We start from the raw sequence: 23,830 nt of genomic DNA, 5'->3' as shown, positions 1-23,830 counted from the left end.
GGGAGAAATAACACAAGACCCTGGAAGCAGCTTACTTATAAAACCCCAAGTCAAAAGGTCACACCACACTCTTGCCTTTCACGCTGTCTGCTTGGCCCTCTTCCAAGTGTCCTTTCCTTCCTTTCGTTCTTATTCTAAAGCTTTCAAATAAACTGCACTCCTGAGCTAAAACCTGCCTCGGTCTCTGCTTCTGCCTTATGCCCCTCAGCTGAATTCTTTCTGCTGAGGAGGCAAGAATGAGGCTGTTGCAGACCTGCATGGATTTGCTGCCAGTAACAGAAGAGGGCAGGGCCTTGGCTGGAGACAATGAGGAGGCCACTCCCTCCCTATCCCCAGGCATCGGCGAGATCTGAGACAGACAGCTCCCCGGTTGGAGTGTGATGCTGGCCTTGCCAGCTGAAAATAAACAGCGTCCTATAGTCTTCACTAATAGATAAAAGAAAATTTGCCATCTGCACACCAGGTGCCGGAAGAGTTGATTAGCTGCAAAAACGAAACAGCACCTGAACCTGCAGCTGCAGCTGGACCCGCCTGATTAGGTTTACACTGGTCCACTGTCATTTTCCAAGACCTATCTGTCTTCTGCACACACCAAACAGGTGAGCTGAATGCAGAGATGTGGACATCATCTTTCATCTTTCAAGTTCTTGCTGCAATTCCTCCAGACATGCAGTGTTGTTTAGTACCTTGGCAGGTAGAGGCAGTTCCAAAGGCTTCCACTTGGCCCTCACTCTGGATCAGAGAATCAATGTGGGGATTCTGCCCAGATGCTGAGTATCTCTATTCAGATTACGCTTTCTGTTAGGAAGATTGTTTCTTTCTGTTTCTCCTATTGATGTGGGCATTGGGCTTATAGTTATCTTTGTGGGGGGAGTTCTAATTACAGATTCAATTTCTTTAATAGATGTGAGATTATTCAGATTTTCCATGTCAATTTTTTTAAATTTCTCTTTTTCTTCTCAAAAGATGGGGTCTCACAATGTTGCTCAGATTAGTCTCAAACTGCTGGGCTCAAGTGATCCTCTCACCTTGGCCTCCCAGAGTGTTGGGACTACAAGCATGAGCCACTGCGCTCAGCTCAATTATGCATGCTGGAACTGGGGCAATAACTAAAGGATAAGTTCAGGGATTCTCGGGACCCCGTGTGAAACAGACCCGAGCTACAACTCTAGTGATCACCTGATCTCTATGAAGCCCTACTTTGGCTGGTAGACCACAGAGATGTTTTAGGTCTCTTAGAATTAGTGTCAATGTAGAGCCAGGCTCCATTCCAGGAATCTCCAAAAAGCCTCATTATTTCCTTTTCCTCCATGGCTTGCCCCAGTAAATGGCCCTAGGTTCCTTTGGGGAAGGCTGGGAGAAAGATTGTCAGAATAAAATGCTGGAAATGTAACAGGGTACTCCCTCAAGGGGTTCTAGGTCTATTTGGAAATTGATTGAACTGACTCTCAGTTTTGGTGATTAAAGTTAGATTTCTGTTCACTAGAGATAGAACTCTTCTGCTTATACAGATCAGGTAAAAATTTAGTAGACTGTCCGTCTATTTCAGTTTCCAGAACATCATGATCAACCAGTCAATGTGAAAGATCTCTGGGGGTCAGACTATTCTGAGGACTGCTTTGGCTCCACCATCCACAGTGGCAACCATGCCCACCTGGTCTTTGGTAAGTGTTACCACGTGGCCCCTGCTTCCTCAGGATCCCACCATCCCCACTGCATTTAGAAACCCAGTTTGACAGCATTTCTCACTATAGCTCCTGATCTACAGAGAAGAAACACCACTTAGAGAGTTTTTTTGTTTTGTTTTGAGACAGAGTCTCACTCTGTTGCCCAGGCTGGAGGGCAGTGATGCAATCTCAGCTCAATGCAAGCTTTGTCTCCTGGGTTCAAGCAATTCTCCTGCCTCAGCCTCCTGAGTAACTGGGATTATAGGCATACGCCACCATACCCAGCTAATTTTTGTATTTTTAGTAGAGACAGGGTTTCACCATGCTGGCCAGGCTGGTCTTGAACTCCTGACCTAGTGATCCACCCACCTTGGTCTCCTAAAGTGCTAGGATTGCAGGCATGAACCACTGTGTTCGGCCTAGGGAGTTTTTTTTTTTTTTTTTTTAAAGGATGCTAGAGCTCATTTACTCTTCCCAGTGTAGGAAGGGTGTGTGTTCTAGACCTGCGCTGGGTGGTTGAGTGAGTCTTAATGACTCAGTATATCCACTAGCACTGCCACCTCCTTAAGCACTTAGATGTTTCCTCTATACAACACCATGGAAGTTCCGGCATTCCTACTTCAATTAGTGTAGGCCACCTTTGGGTTGATTTTTATTCAACCAACAAGCAAAGTGTTGGAGCTATTCCCGGCTCCTCAGGCTAAAGCACCGACTGCTTCCAAACTGGAGGGGCTGCTCAAATGCAAACTGGGGTTCCCGAGTGTGGCAGCCCCGTGGTGGCGGTTTAGGGAAGAGGAATGGCCTGGCTGGGGCTGCCACCCACCACGCCATCACACTTCCTGACTGCTTGCTAAACAGAGTCCTGGGGTCATTTATCTTTGCTCTAGTTCTGACGGCCGAAAGCAATTTAGTCTTAAACAATGAATAAATACCTTTAAGGTTGTCATATTTAGGGAAAAAAAGAGAACAAAAGGAAAAACCAAAGAAAACAGAAAACCAGAATACCAGAATGCCCAGGTAAGTTTGAATTTCAAATACATAATAAATACTGTAACTGTTGTGTATGGGATGTACTTATCTAAACAATTATTAGTTACTTAAGTGAAATTTAAATTTAACTGGGCATCTTGTATGTTTTTTCAGCTTCAAATTGTTTTGCTTTTCCATTCAGTGTATCAGCTGTTTCTCATTTTAAAACTACTTCTGGTCCGGGCTCAGTGGTTCATGCCTGTAATCCTAGCACTTTGGCAGGCTGAGGCAGGTGGATCACCTGAGGTCAGGAGTTCGAGACCAGCCTGACCAATATGCTCTATTAAATATGACCAATATGCTCAATATGCTGTCTCTACTAAAAAATACAAAAAAAAATAGCTGGGCATGGTGGCAGGCACCTATAATTCCAGCTACTTGGGAGGCTGAGGCAGAAGAATCGCTTGAAACTGGGAGGCAGAGGTTGCAGTGAACCGAGATTATGCCATTGCACTCTAGCCTGGGTGACAGAGCGAGAGTCTATCTCAAAAACAAAAAACAGCTAGTTCCATTTGTACCCACGAGTACACAGAATTGAGATGAACAGGAAACAGCTCATGAGATTTCAATCTTTCTCTCATATGTCCCTAATTAGAATGACCTCAACCAAGCAGGAATTGTTTTCTGTATTGGAAAATAATTTACAGGTAAAATCGAAACACCATCAGTTTTTCTTGAATAGACTAGCCACGTTCTGCTTTTCATGGTTTGTTAGTTTTCTAATGCAGTCATTTGTGGAAAAGTGGAAAAGCATGTGCTATTTTTGTCTGTAGGAAACTATTCTTGGTCTGACATTGGAGGAAGGCCTGGATAGCTGTTCATGCTCTAAGTGGACTACTGAAGTGATTTATTGTGAGTTGACTACTGAAGTGTTCGGTCCACTGTAGCTGGATCATTCAGCACACACTTGCACTTTTCATTAACCATTTCAGTCTCAGCCACCGTAAACAGTTTGCAGATCTGTATTCTCTATACTCTCCATGTTTTCCTTTGGAAAATCCTGGTAAGACTGTTCTAGAGTTCATCACTGTGTCTGAAACATGGGAAGATGAGGCTATTTCCCCTGAGAGTCCTGTCGGAGCCTCCTCTCTCTATCAGAGGAGAAGTAGATGGAGAGTCCAGACCAACTTCTGCAAATGTGTAAAGAGAATTTCTGTTTCTTTTTCTTGAACCTTTCTCATCCCTTTTCACATAGGCTGGAGCTCTCTTCCCTGGTCTCTCCCTTGACTCGTCAATGGTGATTTTACTTGCCATGGAAGTTCATTCCCGATGAGACTGTGCTCCCTGTGGGGGCACCCCCCAGCAGTCCCCTCCTGCTCCCTGGTTGGTGATGGGGTTGAGAGGTTATGCCCATGGGCATCCTGTATTTTAGCTGCCAACTCTATTTGGGAGATGTGACAGAGGCCTGGACACTGCCTCTCCTCCAGCAAATGCTCACAGTGTATTTCCAAGACAAGTCACACTAACATAACAAAGTGCCTGGATGCTGAGAGGCTTTTTACAAAATAGCCTTTTTGAGAGGTATAGTCAACTCACAATAAATCACATGTTTAGATATACAACTTATTACGTTTTTGCCATATGTATATACCAATGAAACCATCACCACAATCAAAACAGCAGACATATTCACTATCTCTCCAGATTTCTTTGTTCCCCTTTGCAATCTCTTCCTCTCCTTTCCCCTCCAACATCTCTGGCAACCACTGATTTGCTGTCGCTGTAAATTCATTTGCATTTTCTAGAATTTTATATCAATAGAATCATAAAATAAGTACTCTTCAAAAATACATGGCTTCTGGTGGGGCATGGTGGTTCATGCCTGTAATCCTAGCACGTTGGGAGGCTGAGACGGACAGATCACCTGAGGTCAGGAGTTTGAGACCAGCCTGACAAACCTGGCAAAACTGTCTCTACTAAAAATACAAAAGTTAGCCGGATGTGCTGGTGCATGCCTGTAGTCACATCTACTTGGGAGGCTGAAGCATGAGAATCGCTGAATCCAGGAGGTAGGGATGACAGTCAGCCAAGATCACACCATTGCATTCCAGCCTGGGCGACAGAGTAAGACTGTCTCCAAAAAAAAAAGAAAAGAAAAAAATCTGGCCTCCTTCCTTCAGCATTTTGAGATTTCATGCATGCTCCTGTGTGTCCACAGCTCATTTCTTTTTGTGGATGAGCAGTATTCCTCTAGATACACAGGCCACTATTTGTTTACCCATTCACCTGTTGATAGTTTTTTTCTAGGTTGAGTCTATATAAATACAGGTGTCATGAACATTTGGGCCCAAATCTTTGTACGGACATACATGCTCATTTCTGTTGGGTAAATACCTAGGAGTGGAATGGATAGCAGGTATAGGCTTTGCTTTTGGTGACACTGCCAATTTTTCCCAAGTGGTTATACCATTTTACATTCCCACCAGCAGAGGGTGAAAATTCCAATTGCTCCACATCCTTTTAGAAGCTAGAAAAACTGCCATCTAAAAGGTCACCGTCAGTTTCTTTCTTTCTTTTTTTTATGACAGTGACGGCATTAGCTTGGGAATGGAGGGATCCTTTGTTGTGGGAATGACCTTTGAGTGACTTCTTGCAGTTATAGCTATTGAGGTCAAACCCATAGGCCTATTATGACTCTGAGAGTCGACCCAGCCACAAGGCCTCAGTGAGTGACATAAAGTGCCAGGGAAGAGGCTTTCATCAGGGCTCAGCAAAACTGAAATCACTGGCATACATCATTCAGTTCCTGTTCCTCATTTCTCTCCAATTGACAGTTGCTTCATATTTCCTCTCTGCCTCCCTCTGCTGTGCTTCCCACCCTCACATCCCCAAACCTCTCTACTTTTCTGAACAATTCACCCGACTCTAAATTCCACATTGTCTTCAGCACAAAACCAAACCCTTAGTTAGCGGAGTTCCTTCTCCCTGGAACAGTGGTTCTTGGAATGAGGGCCCCATGTCAGTAGTACCTGTATCTCCTGGGAATTTGTTAGAAATGCATATTTTGTGGTCCCACTCCAGACCTCCTGAACCAGAAACTTGGATGGGGCCCAGAACTCTGTCTCAGCACAGGGCTTCTGATGCATGCTGGCGTTTGAGACCCACTGCCATGGAGTATGGTTTGAAGCCTGTTATTGTTGTATAAGCATGTCTGTTGGGGGTCTCATTACTATCTTAATAGGCTTTTTGAATGTTTCAGTTAACACAAATGGGGGGTCTTTGGTTATGGGGTGGCATATGGAGAATTCTCATGTTTGGAAAAATCAGATTTTCTCTACCTCATTTCACCAATATAGAGCAAATTTCCTTCCACTACTATTGAGTTAGAAATTAAGGACCCCCTTTAATTGGCCAGTGACTTGGGCTTTTAATGAGTTAGATGTCTCTATGTGCCCCTATGTGAGATGCTGTGCCCACACATATCATCATTTTTGGCTAGGAAGGAAGGTCGCTTCTGTGAAGGAGGGACAGGGTCCCACTGCTTTTCTCTAAGGTTCAATGCCGTGAACATGTGCCTGAGGCTGGGAGGGTAGGTGTGTGGGCTGGTGCCCTGGGTAGGTTTTCAGCAAGTGTCAGTGCCAAGCCTCCAGTTCTCTTCAGTGCAAGCAAGATGCTGGGCCAGCAGGAGGAGGCAGCCAGCCCAGGCTCTATGTCTGCAGGACTCAACCATGAGCAATGATTGTCCCATGGCGGCAAGGCACTGGTAACTTTGAGGCCTCAAAGGGCCAGAAGCAAGATTATAAAGAGACCAGTGAGTGTGCAGCCCAATTCTGAACACCAGGAATAGGAAAATGTTTTTGAAATGTTTCAAGGATGCATCATCCTTACAGATCTGGGGGTCGCCAGGGAAGTAGCTCATATGTTGAGGTGACCTTCTGCTGATGTGCAGGTGGGAGCCTGTGTCTACCGACTCAGCCATAGAAAGGAAGTGGGAAAACATTTTGTAGTTATGGGCTGGTGACACCTGAGGTATGTGTTATACTTAAAAGGACAAAGCATTCATTTTGTCAGACATTTCTAAACATAATTTCTCATTTGCTTTTGTTAAATCTCCTAAGATTCTGTAGTCTTGATAAAGTACAAGAAAATACCAGAAACCTTGGTTTAGGGGAAAGCTGGGGTCCTAGGGGTGAGGCAAGTCACCAAGAGAATTTAGAGAGCTTCCGCAGGACAAGTCACCTTACCTCTTTTCCCACAGATTCCAGCTAGCTAGCTCTTCTCATTACCTGTGAGAAAATGCACCTGAAAAATTACTCCCATATAAATGGTCTGCTTATAATTTGGAACACAGTCAAACCGGTTTTAAAAGTAACTTATGAATTATTTTAAAATGCACTCAATAGACATTTTAAAATACATTTATTTCATGTATTTTGTCCCCAGCGTTTGCAGTTCTGGACAAAGCATCGGCTCTGAGCAAATGCTCCCAGGGCTGGAGACTCAGTTCTGCTACTTCCTAGTTGTGTGATCTTAGACAAGTTTCCCAGCCTCTGAGGTTTTCTTCTCGGAGACATGAGACTAGTCCCATCCACACTGTGGACAAGTGGTAGGAGGTGGAGGAGCTCACATTTGTAAAGAGCCTTGCACAGTACCTGAGACAAAATCAGTGCTTGGCAAAGTTGGCTCACCTCTCCCTTTTCTTCCTGTATCCAATTTTGCATACAAACGTGTAAAAAAAATCACGTGAAAGAATGCAAAAAGACAGAAACCCGTGTTTACTCGTCTTGCCTTTGGTGGATGCTGGTTTACACTTCGGTGGAAAGATCAGGTTCTTCCCTCTGCGTGCCTTGCGCAGACTCCCCACGGGGTTGAAGTGGGGTATCACGGCACAGATGGAAAAGGCGGCAGAGGTATTTCCTAAATGTCCCATCAAGAAACACGTAGAGGAGAGGGTTGACACAGCAGTGGGTGGTGGCGATGAGTTTCGTGATGTAAACACTCTTGTCCAGGCTGTAGTTGCTCTTGCAGTCACTCAGGGAAAAGTGTTCTTTGAAAGCGGACAGGAAAAGTGTAATATTGTAGGGCGCCCACATCAGAAGGAAGACTACCATTATGGCAAAAACGAGCTTGAAAAGGCCAGACCTCTGCTCCCTGAACCTTAGTGTTTTTCTCATTTGCACATAGGAAAATGTGAAAAGAAACAGGGGGAGGACAAGAACTGAAATGTTCATCTTTAAAGTCAGAAGATGCTTCCAGACTGTCTCATCAGCTGGCAGGAAAGGAGGTCTGCTAAATGCACAGTGGTGTTTCTGGTCTTCCATCTGAGGTTTATAAAACACGAATTCGGGCCAAGCAGTCAGAATGGCTGTTACCCATGCCAGGACACTTGTAATGATGCCACAGGGCACCGTCCTGCTGGCCAAGAAGAAGCTTCTCTTGTGCAAAAACACCAGGTACCTTTGCACAATCAGAAGGCAATTGAAAAATGTCTCACTGTACAGGCCCACGAAGTACAGTCCGAGGAGAATTTTACACATGGGATTGCCAACAGTGTGAGCCCAGAAGGGCAGTGCAAGCAGGAAACACAAGTTAGAAAGTGCCACATTTAGAAGATAGATGTTTTCTGTGTGTTTGAGTCCTTTATATTTTGCCAGAATAAGCACAACCAGGAGATTGTCCAGCATACCGAGCACGAACACGGTGGAGCAGAGCGACGGCACCAGCTGAGCCAAGAGCACCTGGGCGTCATACTTGTCGCACTGTTCTGCCTCATTGCTCTCCAGTTCATCCTCTATGAAGACATCATACTCATCCTCTGGGGCCAACGTGTAATTTTTCATCTTCAGGCTGCCCTGTGGAGAAATGGGAGGTGATTTTCCTGTCCGACAGCTGTGTGATCCTAGAGGATGTGGCAAACCGGACCCAGATTCATACAGCCCCACTTTCCCTTTCTGGAGCTACGTTTTAGCCAGAGTGGTTCCCTATCTCAGAAGACTGAAATAAACATTTCTTTATCGTGTGCCCACTTCCCCGGAGCAGCACCATCGTCAATCCAGTTGTTAAGCATATAAGTGATTAGCAGTGTGCCAGGTGCCACGGGAAGTAGAGCTGGCGTGACACCATCTGTACAGAACTTACCTTCTTTGAGCAGAAGCAGGACTATCCTACGTGAACACAATCTGTAAGAAAATATACAATGAAAGAGAACCAAGTACCATGGCTTAGTTTGAAGAACTGGGTGTAGATAATAAATTCTGCGGCATGTTTAAGAATTTTGCTCACCCCCTGAAGCAGCTTCCTGTGACAGCTGAGATGTTTTTCTCTTGAAGGATGTAGACAAATGTTTGCAAAAGTGAAACCATGCTCAGTATCAACATGGCCATAAGGGGTTAAGTACATAGATGACACAAAGATGACTTACCACTGGGCAGAGCTCCTGGGGGAAAGGGTGCAGCCTCCAGACCCAGCATCTGAGAGCTGTGGGAATGGCCCCGGACAGTGGATGGATTCCTTTTGATCTGACTGCTCCTGACCCCGAAAGGCACGAGAAAACACTGTTGATTCCCCTAGTGGCTCTACCCCCTAACTCACACAGCTCAGGGGCCAACCGAAATAAAGAACTGAACTCAAAAGCTCCCCCAGGCCTCCAGAGGATCTGTGAAGCTTCTGAGAGCAGCCGGGAAGTTGTTTTCTCCTCCCCTCTGGCCCTCTACCCCGCCTTCGATTTCCCTGTGGCCCTTGGCAGCCATCCCCTGGCTGCCTGAGATAAGCAAACTGAGTCACTGCTGCTCCGAGCGATAGCAAGGAAGTGATGTCAAGGTGCTGAGACCTGCCAAGACCCTCTGGCTTGTGGCATGTGACACTCTGAGTAGGTAACAGCAGCAGAGAGGAATGTTGGTAGTGACCGTGAGTCCAGACCTGAGCGTCCGGATCCTCCAATGTGGCCTCTCGCCAGTGTTCACAGAACCCACCTGCTGATTTGATACGGGGACCAGGAACCTGCCGTGAGAGTCACAGTGTGTTTGGGTTTTTACTGTCATTTTTGAGGGGTGCTGTGTGCTTTGGCTAAAGACTGAGGTCCCAACAGAGAACTTCAGGAAAATGGAAGCTACAGGGCGATGTCAGTTGGGAAAAGGGCAGGGGCAGAGGTGGGGCCTTGGTGGCAGTGAGTGTAGGGCTGTCCTGGGTGTCAACACTGAGGAAAGCAAAGGGGTTTGCAAGCAGCCGGAAGCGACTGGTGCCAGGACACATGGGGAAGCTGACCCTGCTCTGCAAAGGAGAACCCGGGGCGGAAAATCTCGTGGTGACGACACGGATATGACATCAAGTCGGGCAGGAGAGAATGTGAGGGGGCAAGTTTAACCCCAAACTGAGGCTGGGGGCTAGGGTGAGTTTGAGGCCAGAGAGAAGGAAATTGAGAGAACAGTGCAGATTTGGAATGGTGGGAGGAGGCCGTGGGTGGGCAGCTGTGGAATGAGGACGGGAGGGGAGGGCATGGTTTGGAAGAAGGATGAACTGAGAAGAGGAACTTGAAAATACTGAAAGAATCTTCATGAGCTTCTCTTGAATCAACAACTCAGCAGCTGTGACTAACATAATTTGGGAACCAGACCTACGTATTTGCTTAGAATCCATATCTTGGTTAAACGACATCCTTTTCATACCAAAGATGTATCTGAGGCAGGGCTGAATACAAAATTTATACCTGTCAAAATAGAAACAGAAAACTAAGAAGCTAGCCTGGCACTACAGCCTGTTCCTATAGTCCCAGCTACTCAGAAGGCTGAGGTGGGAGGGTCGTTTGGGCCCAGGAGTTTGAGGCCAGCCTGCGCAACATAGTGAGACCCCATATCTATAAACAATATAAAAATTAGCCAGATGCAGTGGCAAGCACCTATAATCCTAGACATTCGAGAGGCTGAGGTGGGATGATCACTTGAGCCCAGGAGTTTGAGGCTGCAGTGAGCTACCATCATGCCATTCTGTACTGCGGCCTGGGTTGCAGAGTGAGCCACTATCTCTGGAAGAAAAAGAACGAGGAGGAGGGAGGAGGAGGGGTGGGCGGGCAGAGGAGGGAGGAGGAGGGGTGGGCGGGCAGAGGAGGGAGGAGGAGGGGTGGGCGGGCAGAGGAGGGAGGAGGAGGGGTGGGCGGGCAGAGGAGGGAGGAGGAGGGGTGGGCGGGCAGAGGAAGGAGGAGGAGGGGGTGGGCGGGCAGAGGAGGGAGGAGGAGGGGTGGGCGGGCAGAGGAGGGAGGAGGAGGGGTGGGCGGGCAGAGGAGGGAGGAGGAGGGGTGGGCGGGCAGAGGAGGGAGGAGGAGAAGAAGAGAATGAAGAAACTATCAAGAGAAAAATAAACATAGAAAGGGCCCAGACAAATATGTGATTGAGCACTAAATTTAACTCCATTTGTGCTGACAGCCAAGGCAGAAAGAGAAACGCAGTGACTTTGGTGGCAGAGGGGGTGGTGCTGCTGGGAACCTAAGCTGCAGTGTCCTCTCTCTCGTGTGGGTCTGCTGTGAGTGAGTGGCGGGACACTCTTCCCACCCTCTACAGCCTGAGATCAGCAGTAGTCCTCCTGGGTCTCTCCACCTCCTGCAGCTGGGCAGGACACTCAGGACCTTGAATGAGTAGGTATGGGTGGCCTTACTCTTGATGCTCATGGATCAGTTCCAGAAAAAGGAAGGAGAGTTCAGTCAGACTTTGAAACTTGCAAAACCCTGGGAGTACACACACTCTTCCTCATCAATGGAGGACAAAAACAGCAGGCAGGCACTGCATGTACCACATGTCCCGGAATCATGTGAGATGTGAAATTTCCCAAAGAAGAGTGTTTTGTAAATTCAGGATCAACCTAACTTCCCAATATTAGCACGGCCTTCACTTTCAGTATTACTTTGTTTTTGCCTGATTCCCAGCATTCTGCCTGTCCACACTCAGGCCATGCAGTCCTTGAAACTTCTACATAGGAAGGGAGGAAGAGTGTAGAAGGCTGCCGTTGAGGCAAAAGGCAAGTTCTCTTTCATTCTAATATCTGAAGCCATAATAGGGCCTCCTTGTTTGTGAAATGAAACCACATTCTGCAGCCTTGGCAAGTGGCCCACAGACCTTACCTCTGAAGGTCTGAGTCCCTCTTTATCACTGTAACTCGACCCCAGTTTTAGTTGAAGAAACGATCACTTTATATTCTCATACCCCACTATGTGCAGATCACTCATTTACTCAATTCAATTATTCTGCAAGTCTTTCTCGAGTGCCTAGCCTGTGCCCAGCTCCACTCCAGGTGCTGGGGCTGTGCCAGTGGACAAAACAGGCACAAATCCTGACCTTCATGGAGGTCTCACTCTACTGACAGAAACTAAGCAAGCACATGGTAGGTCAGTAGGAGAGAAGTGCTATGGAGAACACCAAGCAGGGAGGGAGAGCAAGAGAGGCCAGGGTGGCTCAGGGATCACATTTTAAATAGTGTAGTCAAAGAAAGCCTTGCTGAGGGCCGGATGCAGTGGCTCATGCCTGTAATCGCAGCACTTTGGAAGGCTCAGGTGGCTGGATCACTTGAGGTCAGGAGTTTGAGATCAGCCTGGCCGATATGGCAGAACTCCATCTCTAGTAAAAATACAAAAATTAGCTGGGACAAGTGGCAGCGGGTGCCTGTAATCCCAGCTACTTGGGAGGCTGAGGCAGGAGAATCACTCAAACGCAGGAGGCATAGATTGCAGTGAGCCAAGATTGTGCCACTGCATTCAAGCCTGGGCAACTGAGTGAGACTCTATCTCAAAATAACAATATAAAAAAAAAAAAAAAAAAGAAAGAAAGCCTTGCTGAGAAGATGGGCACTGACGCCACAAATGGTTAGGTCCAACGGTTTGTGATCACTATCTCATTCTTTCTTGTCATGAAGGTCTTATATCAGGGAGGTTGAAAACACCGCACTCTGGGTGATAACCTTGGCAATAATTTTACAGAAGATGCAAACAGTTTTTTCTTAATATATTGGCCCTCAGTGAAAAAGAGCAAAGGAAGTGAGGCACGAGTTATGAAATGACTGCCCTTCTGCTCTTCATCCACTCCTCTGCATTCTGCTTTGTGATTCTAGAGCTGGACCCCATAAACATTTCTCCTTTGCCAGCTGGTGTAGAAGGCATAGAAGGGTCACGGTAAGAGGCAGAGTTTTTTCCTTTCTGGTTCCGGGATTTGTTTTTATTTTGTTTTTGTTCTTTTGGCTAATCTGCCAGTGCTGGGTGGAGACCCTTTGTGCCCACTCTCCAGGGAATTTTCCCGACACCAAGACAGTGGCTTCCTGTTGACTTTTGCTGGCACTCTCGTGGGTAGCTTCCTAGTAAATTTTGCTGGCACCCCGAGAGCATCTTCCTTGCCAGAGGCATGCCCACACTCCTGCAGATCTCACTGGTGCTCCTCCGGGAAGTTTCCTGCTCACCAGCCCCAACCTGCCACAGCTCAGCAAACTTCTCGGCTATCCATTGGGTTGCAGCCACACTCCCTCCAGCAAGAGTGGATCAAGAATAAGATAATGATCATGAACTATTGGACCTAACCATTTGTGGCTTCAGTGCCCATGTAATTCTAAGGGGGCGGTTTTTGAGTTTGCCCCTTCCTTGCCTGCTCTGCCTTAGCTTAGAGATTGTGGCTGCTCTCTACGTTTGCCATTCCTGCATTCTTTAGCGTTCTCCTTATCCACTTTAGCAGTTCATACCCTTTTATTAGTTAATAACTCTTTATATTTAATGTTCATTGTTCAAACTACTGGTGTGGTTTCTGTCTTGACTATGCTGATTGAAACACACAACATTAAATTTAGTTCAGGGAAGGGTGGGAGAGTGCTAAGATGATGCCTTTTTTAGAGATCCTACTTGATATTGAGGAATAGGTATTAGACGAAGAGCTAAAAACAGAACTACCATTTGATCCAGCAATCCCACTACTGGGTGTATACCCAGAGGAATATAAATGTGAGTGTTCTTTGCAGCACTATTCACAGTAGCGAAGACATGGAATCAACCTAAACGCCCATCAATGAAAGATCATATAAAGGAAATGTGGTACCGATACACCATGAAATACTATATAGCCATAAAAAAGAATGAGATCAGGTTTCTTGTGGGAATGTGAATGGTTCACTATTATACTTAGTGAACCAACACAGGAACAGAAAACCAAATACCTCATAACATCGCTTATAAGTGGGAGCTAAATGATGAGAACTCATGAACACGAAGAAGGGAAAAACAGACACTGGGGTCTACGTGAGGGTGGAGGGTGGGAGGAGGGAGAGGAGCAGAAAAACTCTCTATAGAGTACTGGGCTGTGATGAAATAATTTGCACAGAAAACACCCATGACACAAGTTTACCTATGTAACAAACCTTCACGTGTACCCCAGAACCTAAAATCAAAGTTAAAAAATATTATTTAAATGAACAATAACAAATTTGGAAAGTTTCTACAAAAGAGAAATGGGTACTAGAATGTTTAGACTTATGATAATTTAATCTGTCCTGTACTACGGCTTCTTCAAATATCAGCTTTCTTAGATTATCAATCCCTCTATCTAATTTTTATTAGCAAATACCATTACAGAAAATTTGTATGGAGAAAAACTAGGACAGTGATAATCCCAAAGAATAGCCATTGTAAGTTCTAAGTAGCACTGCTTCTTGACGGGAAATGTAGAAAACAGCCCATTTTCTTCTGAATTAGTTGTTTGACATTGAGTAGTGGATCTAAGAGGCAAATAACCGCGTCTAATTCAAAGGACCTGAGACCTTCTCATCCTGCCCCCAGATTTCCTTTCCCATACTGGCTGATGCCTAAAATGCCACCTCAGTGCCAACACTTAGTAGCTGTAATACCTGGGAGGACAGATAATACTTGTAAGATACAAGCGTGTTGATTACCCACCCTGGAAATGGAGGTTTTAGATGTCCTTACTGGGAGTGAAACAGTGCTGGCTATTCCCTAACATGGTGTTTCTCAACACACATTGTTCTTTCTGCAGTTTGCTAAAAAGCATCAAAAAAGGATGGAAGGACACTGCTCAATTAAGTTTGAAAAATAGCTGGACTAAAAAACTAAAGCAAGTTTCTCTACCGCAGGGCTTCTCAGAGCCCTTCATATGCTAACAGGCATCACGATCCTGGGTATGGAGTGTTTCCCGAAATGTTTTCATCATGAAACCCCTTCAAAAATTTTCATACAGACACGTATAGGCTAAAAGCTCAGTGAGCATGTTCTGAGAAATGCTTCCTTAGACATACAAATATTACTGTGTGGTCTAGTAGCTCTAAAAATGCTCCCCCCGCCCTGGCTCTGAGGAGTGTAATTGAATGAGGGGTCCAGCTGCTGCACTCTGAGACCCATGCCTGTATTCGTGTCAAGGCTGTGCCCACCATGAGTTGCTCCCACTCCATGACTCTATTAGGGACACTATGACAGGCCCATCCCGTGGAGAGGCACTCCCCGATGGGTGCCTTTGGCACATGCTTCAGCCAAACCTTGCTGCCTTCCCCATTTCCTTCACTTGAGACTAGACATGCTTGTGATCTGATGGCTTTCCCAGCTTCCCCTGGCTCCCTGTGAGGTCCTGCCCTAGGCATTTCTTCTATTACACTTCCTGTATGACAGATCCCGCCTTGGCTTCTGTATCTTGAAAGATTTGGATTAACATAGTCTTGGAAGGAAGGGCATCATTTTCTAAAGAGTCTTGAGTCCTTTGCTTACCATGAAGTGATATTGCAGGATCTCGATCCCTCTCTTTTCTTCTCACCTCCCATTTACCTGTGGCTTGTGTGGACCATCCTTTTGGAATACATAAAGCCACTTAATTCCATCCTACCCGCTTTCTATCATGTTTGGCCAGCTCCTCAGCTCATATGACTTTTTCTATTCCTCACTCTGCTTTGTGCTTCCTCTGCCCTAACCTCACTTCCCACTGTTTCATTTTCTCTCATGCTTTTACTCTGGAAGCTGAGTTCTGACAATCTCCCTGACATCTTTGATTTATGCTGAGAACATCTTCACTATCTCCTGTCCCTTGAGGATACTCCTTCTCTCTCACATCTGTCTCAGATTGGGAGTCAGAAGGTGACATCCTTGGCCTTGGTGCCACTTTTTGACTATTAATCCCCTTCTAGACATAAAGGAGACTGCTGTGGTCTCCAGCTCTCCGACTATACCACTCTCTGCTCCACCTCACTGCTGTCATCCACGGATGCCTGGTTGCCCCTATTTTATTCAAGACTTGTGTACATGGATAAGGGGCTTCTATTTACCCCAGCTTTCCTCATTATCCTGGTGGCTCAGTGGTCCACGTGGACCCCCATCTGGTGCCCAAGTCTCAGCTTATTAACTCAACTCCCTGGCCTTCGGTCTCTCCACTAATGCCCAGCTGAGATTTTCAGGTTTGTTAACGTTGATTTACCACTGAATACTCACAATAAAATTGTTCACTTATCTGATGACAACTTTTACTCCTTTGGTTTCTCTCACTCCATTTATTCTTTCTGTAACATGTGTTACATCAAGCCCTCCAGCCTCTGACTATCGACCCCTCCCACAGTCACATCCCTCCTTGCCTAGCTGAGATCCAACAGCCTATCGCTTAGTCATTCTCTTGTCAACACCCTGACCTCTCTGAAGCCGCAGCTTGAGATAAATTCTTTGAGTGTGTGTTTCTGAGAACAGTTGTTTAAAACCACTTAGCAGCTGGGCACAAGCTTGTCATCCCAGCACTTTGGGAGGCTGAGGTGGGCAGATTGCTTGAGCCCAGGAGTTCAAGACAAGCCTGGGCAACATGGCGAGACCCTGTCTCTACAAAATATACAATATATAGCTGGGGGTGGTGGTGTGTGCCTGTAGTCCCAGCCTCATGAGGCTGGGGTGGGAGGATTGCTTGAGCCCCTGGGGCAGAGATTGCACTGAGCCGTGACTGCTGCTGCACTCCAGCCTGGGTGACAGAGTGAGACCCTGTCTCAAAATAAATAAAAATAAGTAAAACCACTTAGCCATGTGGACAAGATCCGTCGGTAATTTAAGATCTTCATCAAGCTTCCAGAGATCCTTCTAGACTCCCTGGTAACTCTTCTGAGTGTCACAAATTGTCACTTTATTCCATTTTCCATCAACTATTTGAAGGTACTTAAAGCTTCCAGTCTCTTCACTTCCACTCTAACTACCCCTTTCCTCCCAGGAAATGATCTCATCTTCCCCTTTTCTCAGAACCCCTCAACTCCTTGGACCCACCTTCAGATGCAACTGTGGTTTGTCTACTTTTCCCTCTGTTCGTGGACAGAGTTGCTTCTCTTACACCAAAGGCTAATCTCTCTCCTTGCACTCTGGATCTCATTCCGTTTAACCTCCATCATTTCTTTCCACATTCTTTGAGTTCCAACTTTTTCCTCTCTATTAGATTATTCAGAATTTTTAAATGCTCAGATCCCTCCCTTAAATAAAGATTACAAACCCACCGTTGGCCTAAACATCGTTCTGACCGTTTGCTGTCTCTTCTCCCCTCTTCCCGGCAGCTTCATTCGTTGTCCAAACTCTGTTTCTACTTCACCATGGCTCAGTCCCCACTCTACACCCTGCAGCCTGGCTTCTGCCCCCACTGTTCCACTGAGATTGGTCTCCCTGGGTTCACCCACACATCCTTGTGGTTAAATGTCATCGGCTGCTGGGGCAGCTAATGCATCATGTGCCCATGAACAGAAAGTATCCAGGATCTCCCAGCTCTCCAGCACTAAGGCAACGACAGCAACAACAAAACCCAAACGTCAGTCCAGCCCACAAACACCATTACATTTAGAGCTTCCAAGCTGAAGCGGTGCGTAAGACTTTTTTGACACCTGTTAAAATGTTACAGAATCTAAAAACATTAACACAGGACTTTGCGGTGAAGATGACAGAGTAAAGCAGGGTAAGCAGACTCTTTCCTCATCTGATATCTCAATGGCCAAAGACTAGTGTTAAACTCTAAAATTTGCTGGCAGCAACTGAGCAAGAAATAGGGCAGAATCTTACATCAAAACGTTGAAACATGGAGCTTTAGAGATATGCCTAAACCCAATCCTACTGGGTTTCCCAATCCTGTGGAAGAAAGAAGGAAAGCAAAGAAACCCTGGGAATTGTCTAATACTCTCCAGTCAGGAGACAAGTGGCCTTGGAGGGTGAGTGCGCATTCCCAGGAGGGAAAACAAAAAGATTGCTTCAGTTTGACTTGAAAAACAAGGAAACAACTTTAAAAAGACAAGACAAGAAAAAAGAATTTAAAAAACGGATTGAGTTAAAGCTCCTACATTCCAGAGGGTAAAAGGGTTTCTAGGACTTTTCATAGTCCAGGACAATGTGCTGAGCTAGGACAATAAGACAAATTCCACAAGAGCAGGATATACTCTTCTATACACTGAATTGGCCCTGGTATAAATTTGTTGCTTATTTAAGATTTTGATTTTTTTTTTTTTTGAGTCAGAGTTTCCCTCTTGTTACCCAGGCTGGAGTGCAATGGCGCGATCTCGGCTCACCGCAACCTCCGCCTCCTGGGTTCAGGCAATTCTCCTGCCTCAGCCTCCTGAGTAGCTGGGATTACAGGCACACGCCACCATGCCCAGCTAATTTTTTGTATTTTTAGTAGAGACGGGGTTTCACCATGTTGACCAGGATGGTCTCGATCTCTTGACCTCGTGATCCACCCTCCTCGGCCTCCCAAAGTGCTGGGATGACAGGCGTGAGCCACCATGCCCGGCAAGATTTTGATATTTTATACAAATATTTTTAATGAAATAATGATTTCATCAAATCTTTCAGGGTTCTACTAGTATGTAGAGCTTCGTTAAAGATACACAGAGCTGTACTGGCTCTGCCAGCTATCACTCATGGCGATCCATCTCCTTGTGTGTCTTGCAGTCTCAACATGAGTGTGTCTTGATCGGGAATTGTTTTCTCTGCAGAAGCTTTTCATGGCTTGAAATGGGAGTGCTCCTTTCCAGAAGAGTTTTGAGTTTGTTTCAGCCAGGAACATTGAGGGTATTCATGGCCTGATATGAATTTTCCCAGCCTGATTTTGGGGTCTTCCATTTTCAGGGTATTACAAACCTATGCATGAAGCACAGTTTTTTTTTAATTATGATACTTTAAATTCTGGGGTACATGTGCAGATCTTGCAGGTTTATTACATAGGCATACACATGCCATGGTGGTTTGCTGCCTCCATCCCCCGTCACCTACATTAAGTATTTCTCTCAATGTTATCCCTCCCCAATCTCCCCACCACCTACCATCCCTCACCTAGCCCCTCACCCCCCAAACAGACCCCAGTGTGTGATGTTCCCCTCCCTGTGTCCATGTGCTCTCATTGTTCAATACCCACTCATGAGTGAGAACATGTGGTGTTTGGTTATCTGTTCTTGTGTTAGTTTGCTGAGAAGGATGGTTTCCAGATTCAACCATGTCCCTGCAAAGGACATGAACTCATCCTTTGTTATGGCTGCATAGTATTCCATGGTGTATACGTGCCACATTTTCTTTATCCAGTCTGTCATTGATGGGCATTTCGGTTGGTTCCATGTCTTTGCTATTGTGAACAGTGCCGCAATAAGCATACGTGTGCATGTGTCTTTATAATAGAATGATTTATAATCCTTTGGGTATATCCTAGTAATGGCATTGCTGAGCGAAATGGCATTTCTGTTTCTAGATCCTCGAGGAATCGCCACACTGTCTTCCACAATGGTTGAACAAATTTACACTCCCACCAACAGTGTAAAAGTGTTTCTATTTCTCCACATTCTCTCCAGCATCTGTTGTCTCCTGATTTTTTAATGATTGCCATTCTAACTGGCGTGAGATGGTATCTCAATGTGGTTTTGATTTGAATTTCTCTAATGACCAGTGATAATGAGCATTTTTTCATATGTTTATTGGCTGCATAAATGTCTTCTTTTGAAAAGTATCTGTTCATATCCTTTGCCCACTTTTTGAGGGGGTTGTTGGGTTTTTTCTTGTAAATTTGTTTTAGTTCTTTGCAGATTCTGGACATCAGCCCTTTGTCAGATGGGTAGATTGCAAAAATTTTTTCCCATTCTGTTGGTTGCCAGTTCACTCTAATGACTGTTTCTTTTGCTGATGAAGCACAGGTTTTGTGTTCTCAGAGATTTTTCTCCCTACCAGTTAAAGCCTAGGCAAGAACAGATAAGCATTTGTGTTCTCTTCTGCCTGTGGGTGAATTTCTTCTAGTCCCACTTTTCCCAAGTGCTAGCTTCCGTCAGGATCTCTCAGTTCCAGTTCCCCATATCTCATAGCCTCCAGCCTTGCTGCCTGCCCCGTGTTGGAGTTACACTGACATGGCCTTTTTGAATGAATGTGAGCTTTGTTTTGTCTGTATCAGACAGGGACCAAAATGGTCTCTCTCCATTGAGTAGTGTTTCAACGAACATTTGTTGAAAACTGTGGTTCATTTATTCATCTCGTAGGTATTTAGTGCCCACTGTCTTATAAATCTCCCTTTTGCCTTCCCATACCCACTCTACTCTCTACCCAGCTTTATTCCAGGGTTGGGGGGGGCTCACCTTGTTAATAACAGATGCCCCTGTCTTTCAATTTTCAGTTGTGTTTGGTTGATGGGAAATTTTAGGCAGAAGATTGGAGAGCAAGGTGAGGGGAGTCAGGCCCTGGCTCCCTTCTGATGGAGTCTCAGTGGGCTAATGTGTCCCTTGACCTAAGGGCAGCTCTTGTCAGACAGCTTTCCCCGCTGCTTCTTCTGGCCTTGCAGTGGGAATGACGATGTGCTCTCACTGGCACCAGGCACCACACTGTGTATTGTGGCCTCCCTATACCCTGTCCAAATCTTTGTAAGGAATCCTTCATCAAACTCGGCTTAGTTGCCCTATTTAAGTGTGCTATTTGGGGCCAGGTGTGGTGGCTCACACCTGTAATCCCAGCACTTTGGGAGGCCGAGGTGGGTGGATCACGAGGTCAAGAGATTGAGACCATCCTGGTCAACATAGTGAAACTCCATCTCTACTAAAAATACAAAAAATTAGCTGGGCATGGTGGCACGTGCCTGTAATCCCAGCTACTCAGGAGGCTGAGGCAGGAGAACTGCCTGAACCCAGGAGGTGGAGGTTGCAGTGAGCCAAGATGGTGCCATTGCACTCCAGCCTGGGTAACAAGAGCGAACCTCCATCTCAGAAAAAAAAAAAGGGTGCCATTTGGTTTTTGCCAAGCTCCTGAAAGACATCTCTCCCAAGTACCAGGAACTTTGCCAGACCCTGGGGAGAAAATAGTGAACAAAGTGGAACTATCCTGTACCCTCATGGAACTGGCATTCTAGAGAGAGATGCAGGTACAGAGCTGATTATAATTTAGGGAGTCATGTACCAAGTACAGGGAGCACACAGGAGCAATGGGAGCCATCCCAAGGGCACCTGGCCTGGGTCACAAGGGGCAGGGGAAGGTTTCCCAGGATAGGTATCACCTCAGTCAAGGACACATGGATGGGAGATGGCCAGGCAGAGAGTGGGCCTCTTTCTCCCCTCCTCCCTTCCTCCTAATGTCTGCTTTTCAGGTTCTCGAGGGACCATTTACTTGTCTCTCAGAGATGGGGCAAGAAAAGAGAGTGATAGAATTCAAGGTAGTGACATTTTATTACTTATTGGCACCTGTGACTAAGTCTTAGTGAAAGAGAAAATTGAACTAAGTGTCAGATTATTTTAGGTTGGATTCCTGGGAATCCAGGGCTTGGGCTCTCTGAGAGGGAGGGTTGTATGCAGCAGACTTGTGGGGAGGGCTTCCAGGAGACACAGCTGGGAAGGAGAGAACAGGCCAGGACCAGGCAGAGGAAGAAGCTATCCACAATGTGGTCACAGAGGAGGCCTCAGTTATTCCTACGAGGAATTGTCAATTGAGGGGAGGGTGCCAGGCCTCTGCAACCCCACATTAGCCAGTCATCCGCTCAGTCATCCCTGGGGATGGGGCATTGCCTGGGCAGGCAGCTCCAGTTCCCAGAAAGGTGAGTGGCTGTGAGTCCCAGCACCTCTGTTTCCATCTACAGGGGTTGGGGGGTGGGGGGTTCATTGGCCTGAAGAGGGCATCTGGCCAGAGTCCCACAGCATCCACTGTACAGGCGGAAGGTTCTGAATTTCCTGCAAATTTCATTTACCCTGAATGATAGAGAATGGAAACTGAAGTTTCCAAAGCCACAGTGTCGCAAGAACACGGAACCCACAAGTGAGCACACTGATGGAGGAAGTCACGTGTGCAGGAGGTCACACTGCCCTCTCGCTCCCCTAAACTGTGCTGCTGGGGACTCAGCCATCATCATCGGAGTATGAAGTGCCCAGTTTTCACAGGGTCAGTCGGGTTGGGCAGACACTGGTCTGATAGGAATCATCTTAAATTGATAAGAAACGTTTCTTTTATGAATAGAGGTAAAAATTAATATATAAGTAGCATCCTCATTTAAAAAATATTCACTTAAGTAAAATTAAATGACGACACATTGTAACTGTGCAGGAAAGGGTTTGGGTCTGGTCTTCAGCCCGGGTGGTGAGGCCCCTAAGCTGGGGGCTGTGAAGGCCGTGCTTCTCCCTTCTCAGGGCTCCCCCAGTGACAGTCCTGGAGGCTCCACAGAGGCCCCACAACCTCCTAGCACTTAATGAAGCCAGCTCCTACATCTGTACAATTCCCATCTCAGCCACACCCTGAAAGACCCCTTCCTACCTGGTAAACCAGGACCTTCAAACTGCAGAGGCTGGTCCTGTCCTCTCTGGAGAGTTCAGAGCTTGGGAGCCCAAGTTGCGCTTTTCTAGGGGGAAGGAGGGAACAATACTTTGTATTCTTTTGCCATGAGTGGGCAGAGGAGGAGACCAGGCAGCAGTTATGAAGTCGTTCTGCATTCTGATTGCATCACAGGGTTTCGTGGATGTTTTTTCCATCCTCACCTTACTCTCTGTCTCCACAGTGTTTGGCATTGCTGACGCTTCCTCTTAAGACCTCTCTCCGGGGCTGCTGCAAAGCCGGGATTTGGCTCTGCCTGTCTTGGCACATCTCCTTGTTGTTCTTCAGGTTCTTTAGGGCTCCCTTTGCTGCCTGTATTCCTCGGGGTTCCGCTTGAGCTCTTTAGTCCACCCCTACGGCATCCACTGCCTGTGACCCCAGATGTAGATCTCTACTCAGTTATTCTGCTGAGTTTAATGTCAGCACATCCCGCTTCCCCTGACACTGCCACCTGGAGGTCCCCCAGGATTTCCAACTCAGCCTGTCCTGAAAACCAAACTCATTGACTCACATCCTAAAACCAGTTCTCCCCATTTAAATGGGCCAGGACTCAAGCCTTGATCACCTGCCTCCCTGAAAGTCCTGATGATGCAAGTCCTCCCTTGCAGCCCTCAGATCCATTAACTTCTCTCCAGTCAGCGCTCTCCTACCTTGGCAGAGGCCTCTGCTATGTTCTGGAGAGAGCATTGCCAGACTGCACCTAGGGGCTCTCTGCCATCCTTGCCTTGCTCCAACACAGCCTCCACATTGCCAGGGCCGATCCGAAGTTCAAAATACGAACCTACTCCCTGGCTTGTAACTCCTCTCCACCCACACCACGCTCCTCAGTGCCCACAGTGTGTAAGGCTGTCCCCACCTGTCCTCTCTTTCTCAGGTTCCAGCCCCATTTCTTTCTGCTCCCTTCTCATTTTCTGCTCTCAAGATGCCACTTGCCATTTCCTGAAGTTGCTTTCTTCCCACATACCGCTTCCACAGAAATTCCCCTATTCCTCTCACTACACACTTTTCCTTGAAATTTCTCCTGTGTAAGAGACCCCACCTCACTCCACATACAAACAAGCTGGGAAAGACACCGAGAAGTGCTGGGATCTCAGGACACCTTGCTGGCTGGGGGACAAGAGACATGTGTTTGCCAGGTGTATGCGTGCCTGTGGGGAGGCTTGAGAGGGTGGTGTTCTGGCCCCTGGTGGGACTCACGATGGGCTTTGGGAAGGCAGCAGAAGCGGTGGAGAGATGGAAATGAGTAGATGAAGAAAGAGAGGTGCTTGTGGACAGCTTGAGTCTCCCGTGACCCTGCTAAGAACCATGAATGTTCCACGAGTGTGGAGTAAGCTGTCGAAATCTGCCTGGACCCTGTAGCATCCCCGGACATGCCCCAGAGCCCTCCTTAATGAGGATACAGAAAGGAGGA

General features: G+C 46.6%; 2 protein-coding genes across 5 annotated transcripts in view; one reads left to right on the top strand and one right to left on the bottom strand.

Moving 5' to 3' along the window:
* Positions 1 to 7,038: 7,038 nt before the first annotated feature.
* CCRL2 (C-C motif chemokine receptor like 2) lies at positions 7,039 to 17,264 on the bottom strand. Of its 4 annotated transcripts, none has more exons than XM_003734830.7 (3): positions 9,058 to 9,304; positions 8,775 to 8,815; positions 7,039 to 8,488 (listed from the first exon to the last, which is right to left on the bottom strand). In XM_003734830.7, the coding sequence occupies exon 3, from the start codon at positions 8,474 to 8,476 to the stop codon at positions 7,442 to 7,444; it is 1,035 nt and encodes a 344-aa protein (XP_003734878.1). In that variant the 5' UTR covers positions 8,477 to 8,488; positions 8,775 to 8,815; positions 9,058 to 9,304; the 3' UTR covers positions 7,039 to 7,441. The 4 variants fall into 4 exon arrangements, with proteins under 4 accessions (XP_003734878.1, XP_008979788.1, XP_035130955.1 ...); XM_008981540.5 differs by lacking the exon at positions 9,058 to 9,304 and adding an exon at positions 8,919 to 8,982; XM_035275064.3 differs by lacking the exons at positions 8,775 to 8,815; positions 9,058 to 9,304 and adding an exon at positions 17,139 to 17,264.
* Positions 17,265 to 17,422: 158 nt separating this feature from the next.
* Positions 17,423 to 23,830, top strand: part of CCR1 (C-C motif chemokine receptor 1) — a 173,024-nt gene continuing 166,616 nt past the window's right edge. Inside the window, exon 1 of the mRNA XM_054245353.2 lies at positions 17,423 to 17,563. The gene's annotated coding sequence lies outside the window, so the exon portion shown is untranslated. The remainder of the gene's footprint in view (positions 17,564 to 23,830) is intronic.

This window comes from Callithrix jacchus, chromosome 15 (assembly GCF_049354715.1).
Source record: "Callithrix jacchus isolate 240 chromosome 15, calJac240_pri, whole genome shotgun sequence".
Taxonomy (NCBI): domain Eukaryota; kingdom Metazoa; phylum Chordata; class Mammalia; order Primates; family Cebidae; genus Callithrix; species Callithrix jacchus.
This window is presented reverse-complemented; position numbering and strand designations above follow the sequence as displayed.

What these genes read in the sequence shown, in the direction of transcription:
- CCRL2 (XM_035275064.3), bottom strand. Translation starts at nt 17,177, where the DNA reads ATGAAGCTGCCGGGAAGAGGGGAGAAGAGACAGCAAACG. An exon ending in GGGAGAAGAGACAGCAAACG is followed by an intron (nt 8,489 to 17,138) that starts GTCAGAACGATG and finishes ATTTCTCCACAG; the next exon opens with GGCAGCCTGAAGATGAAAAA.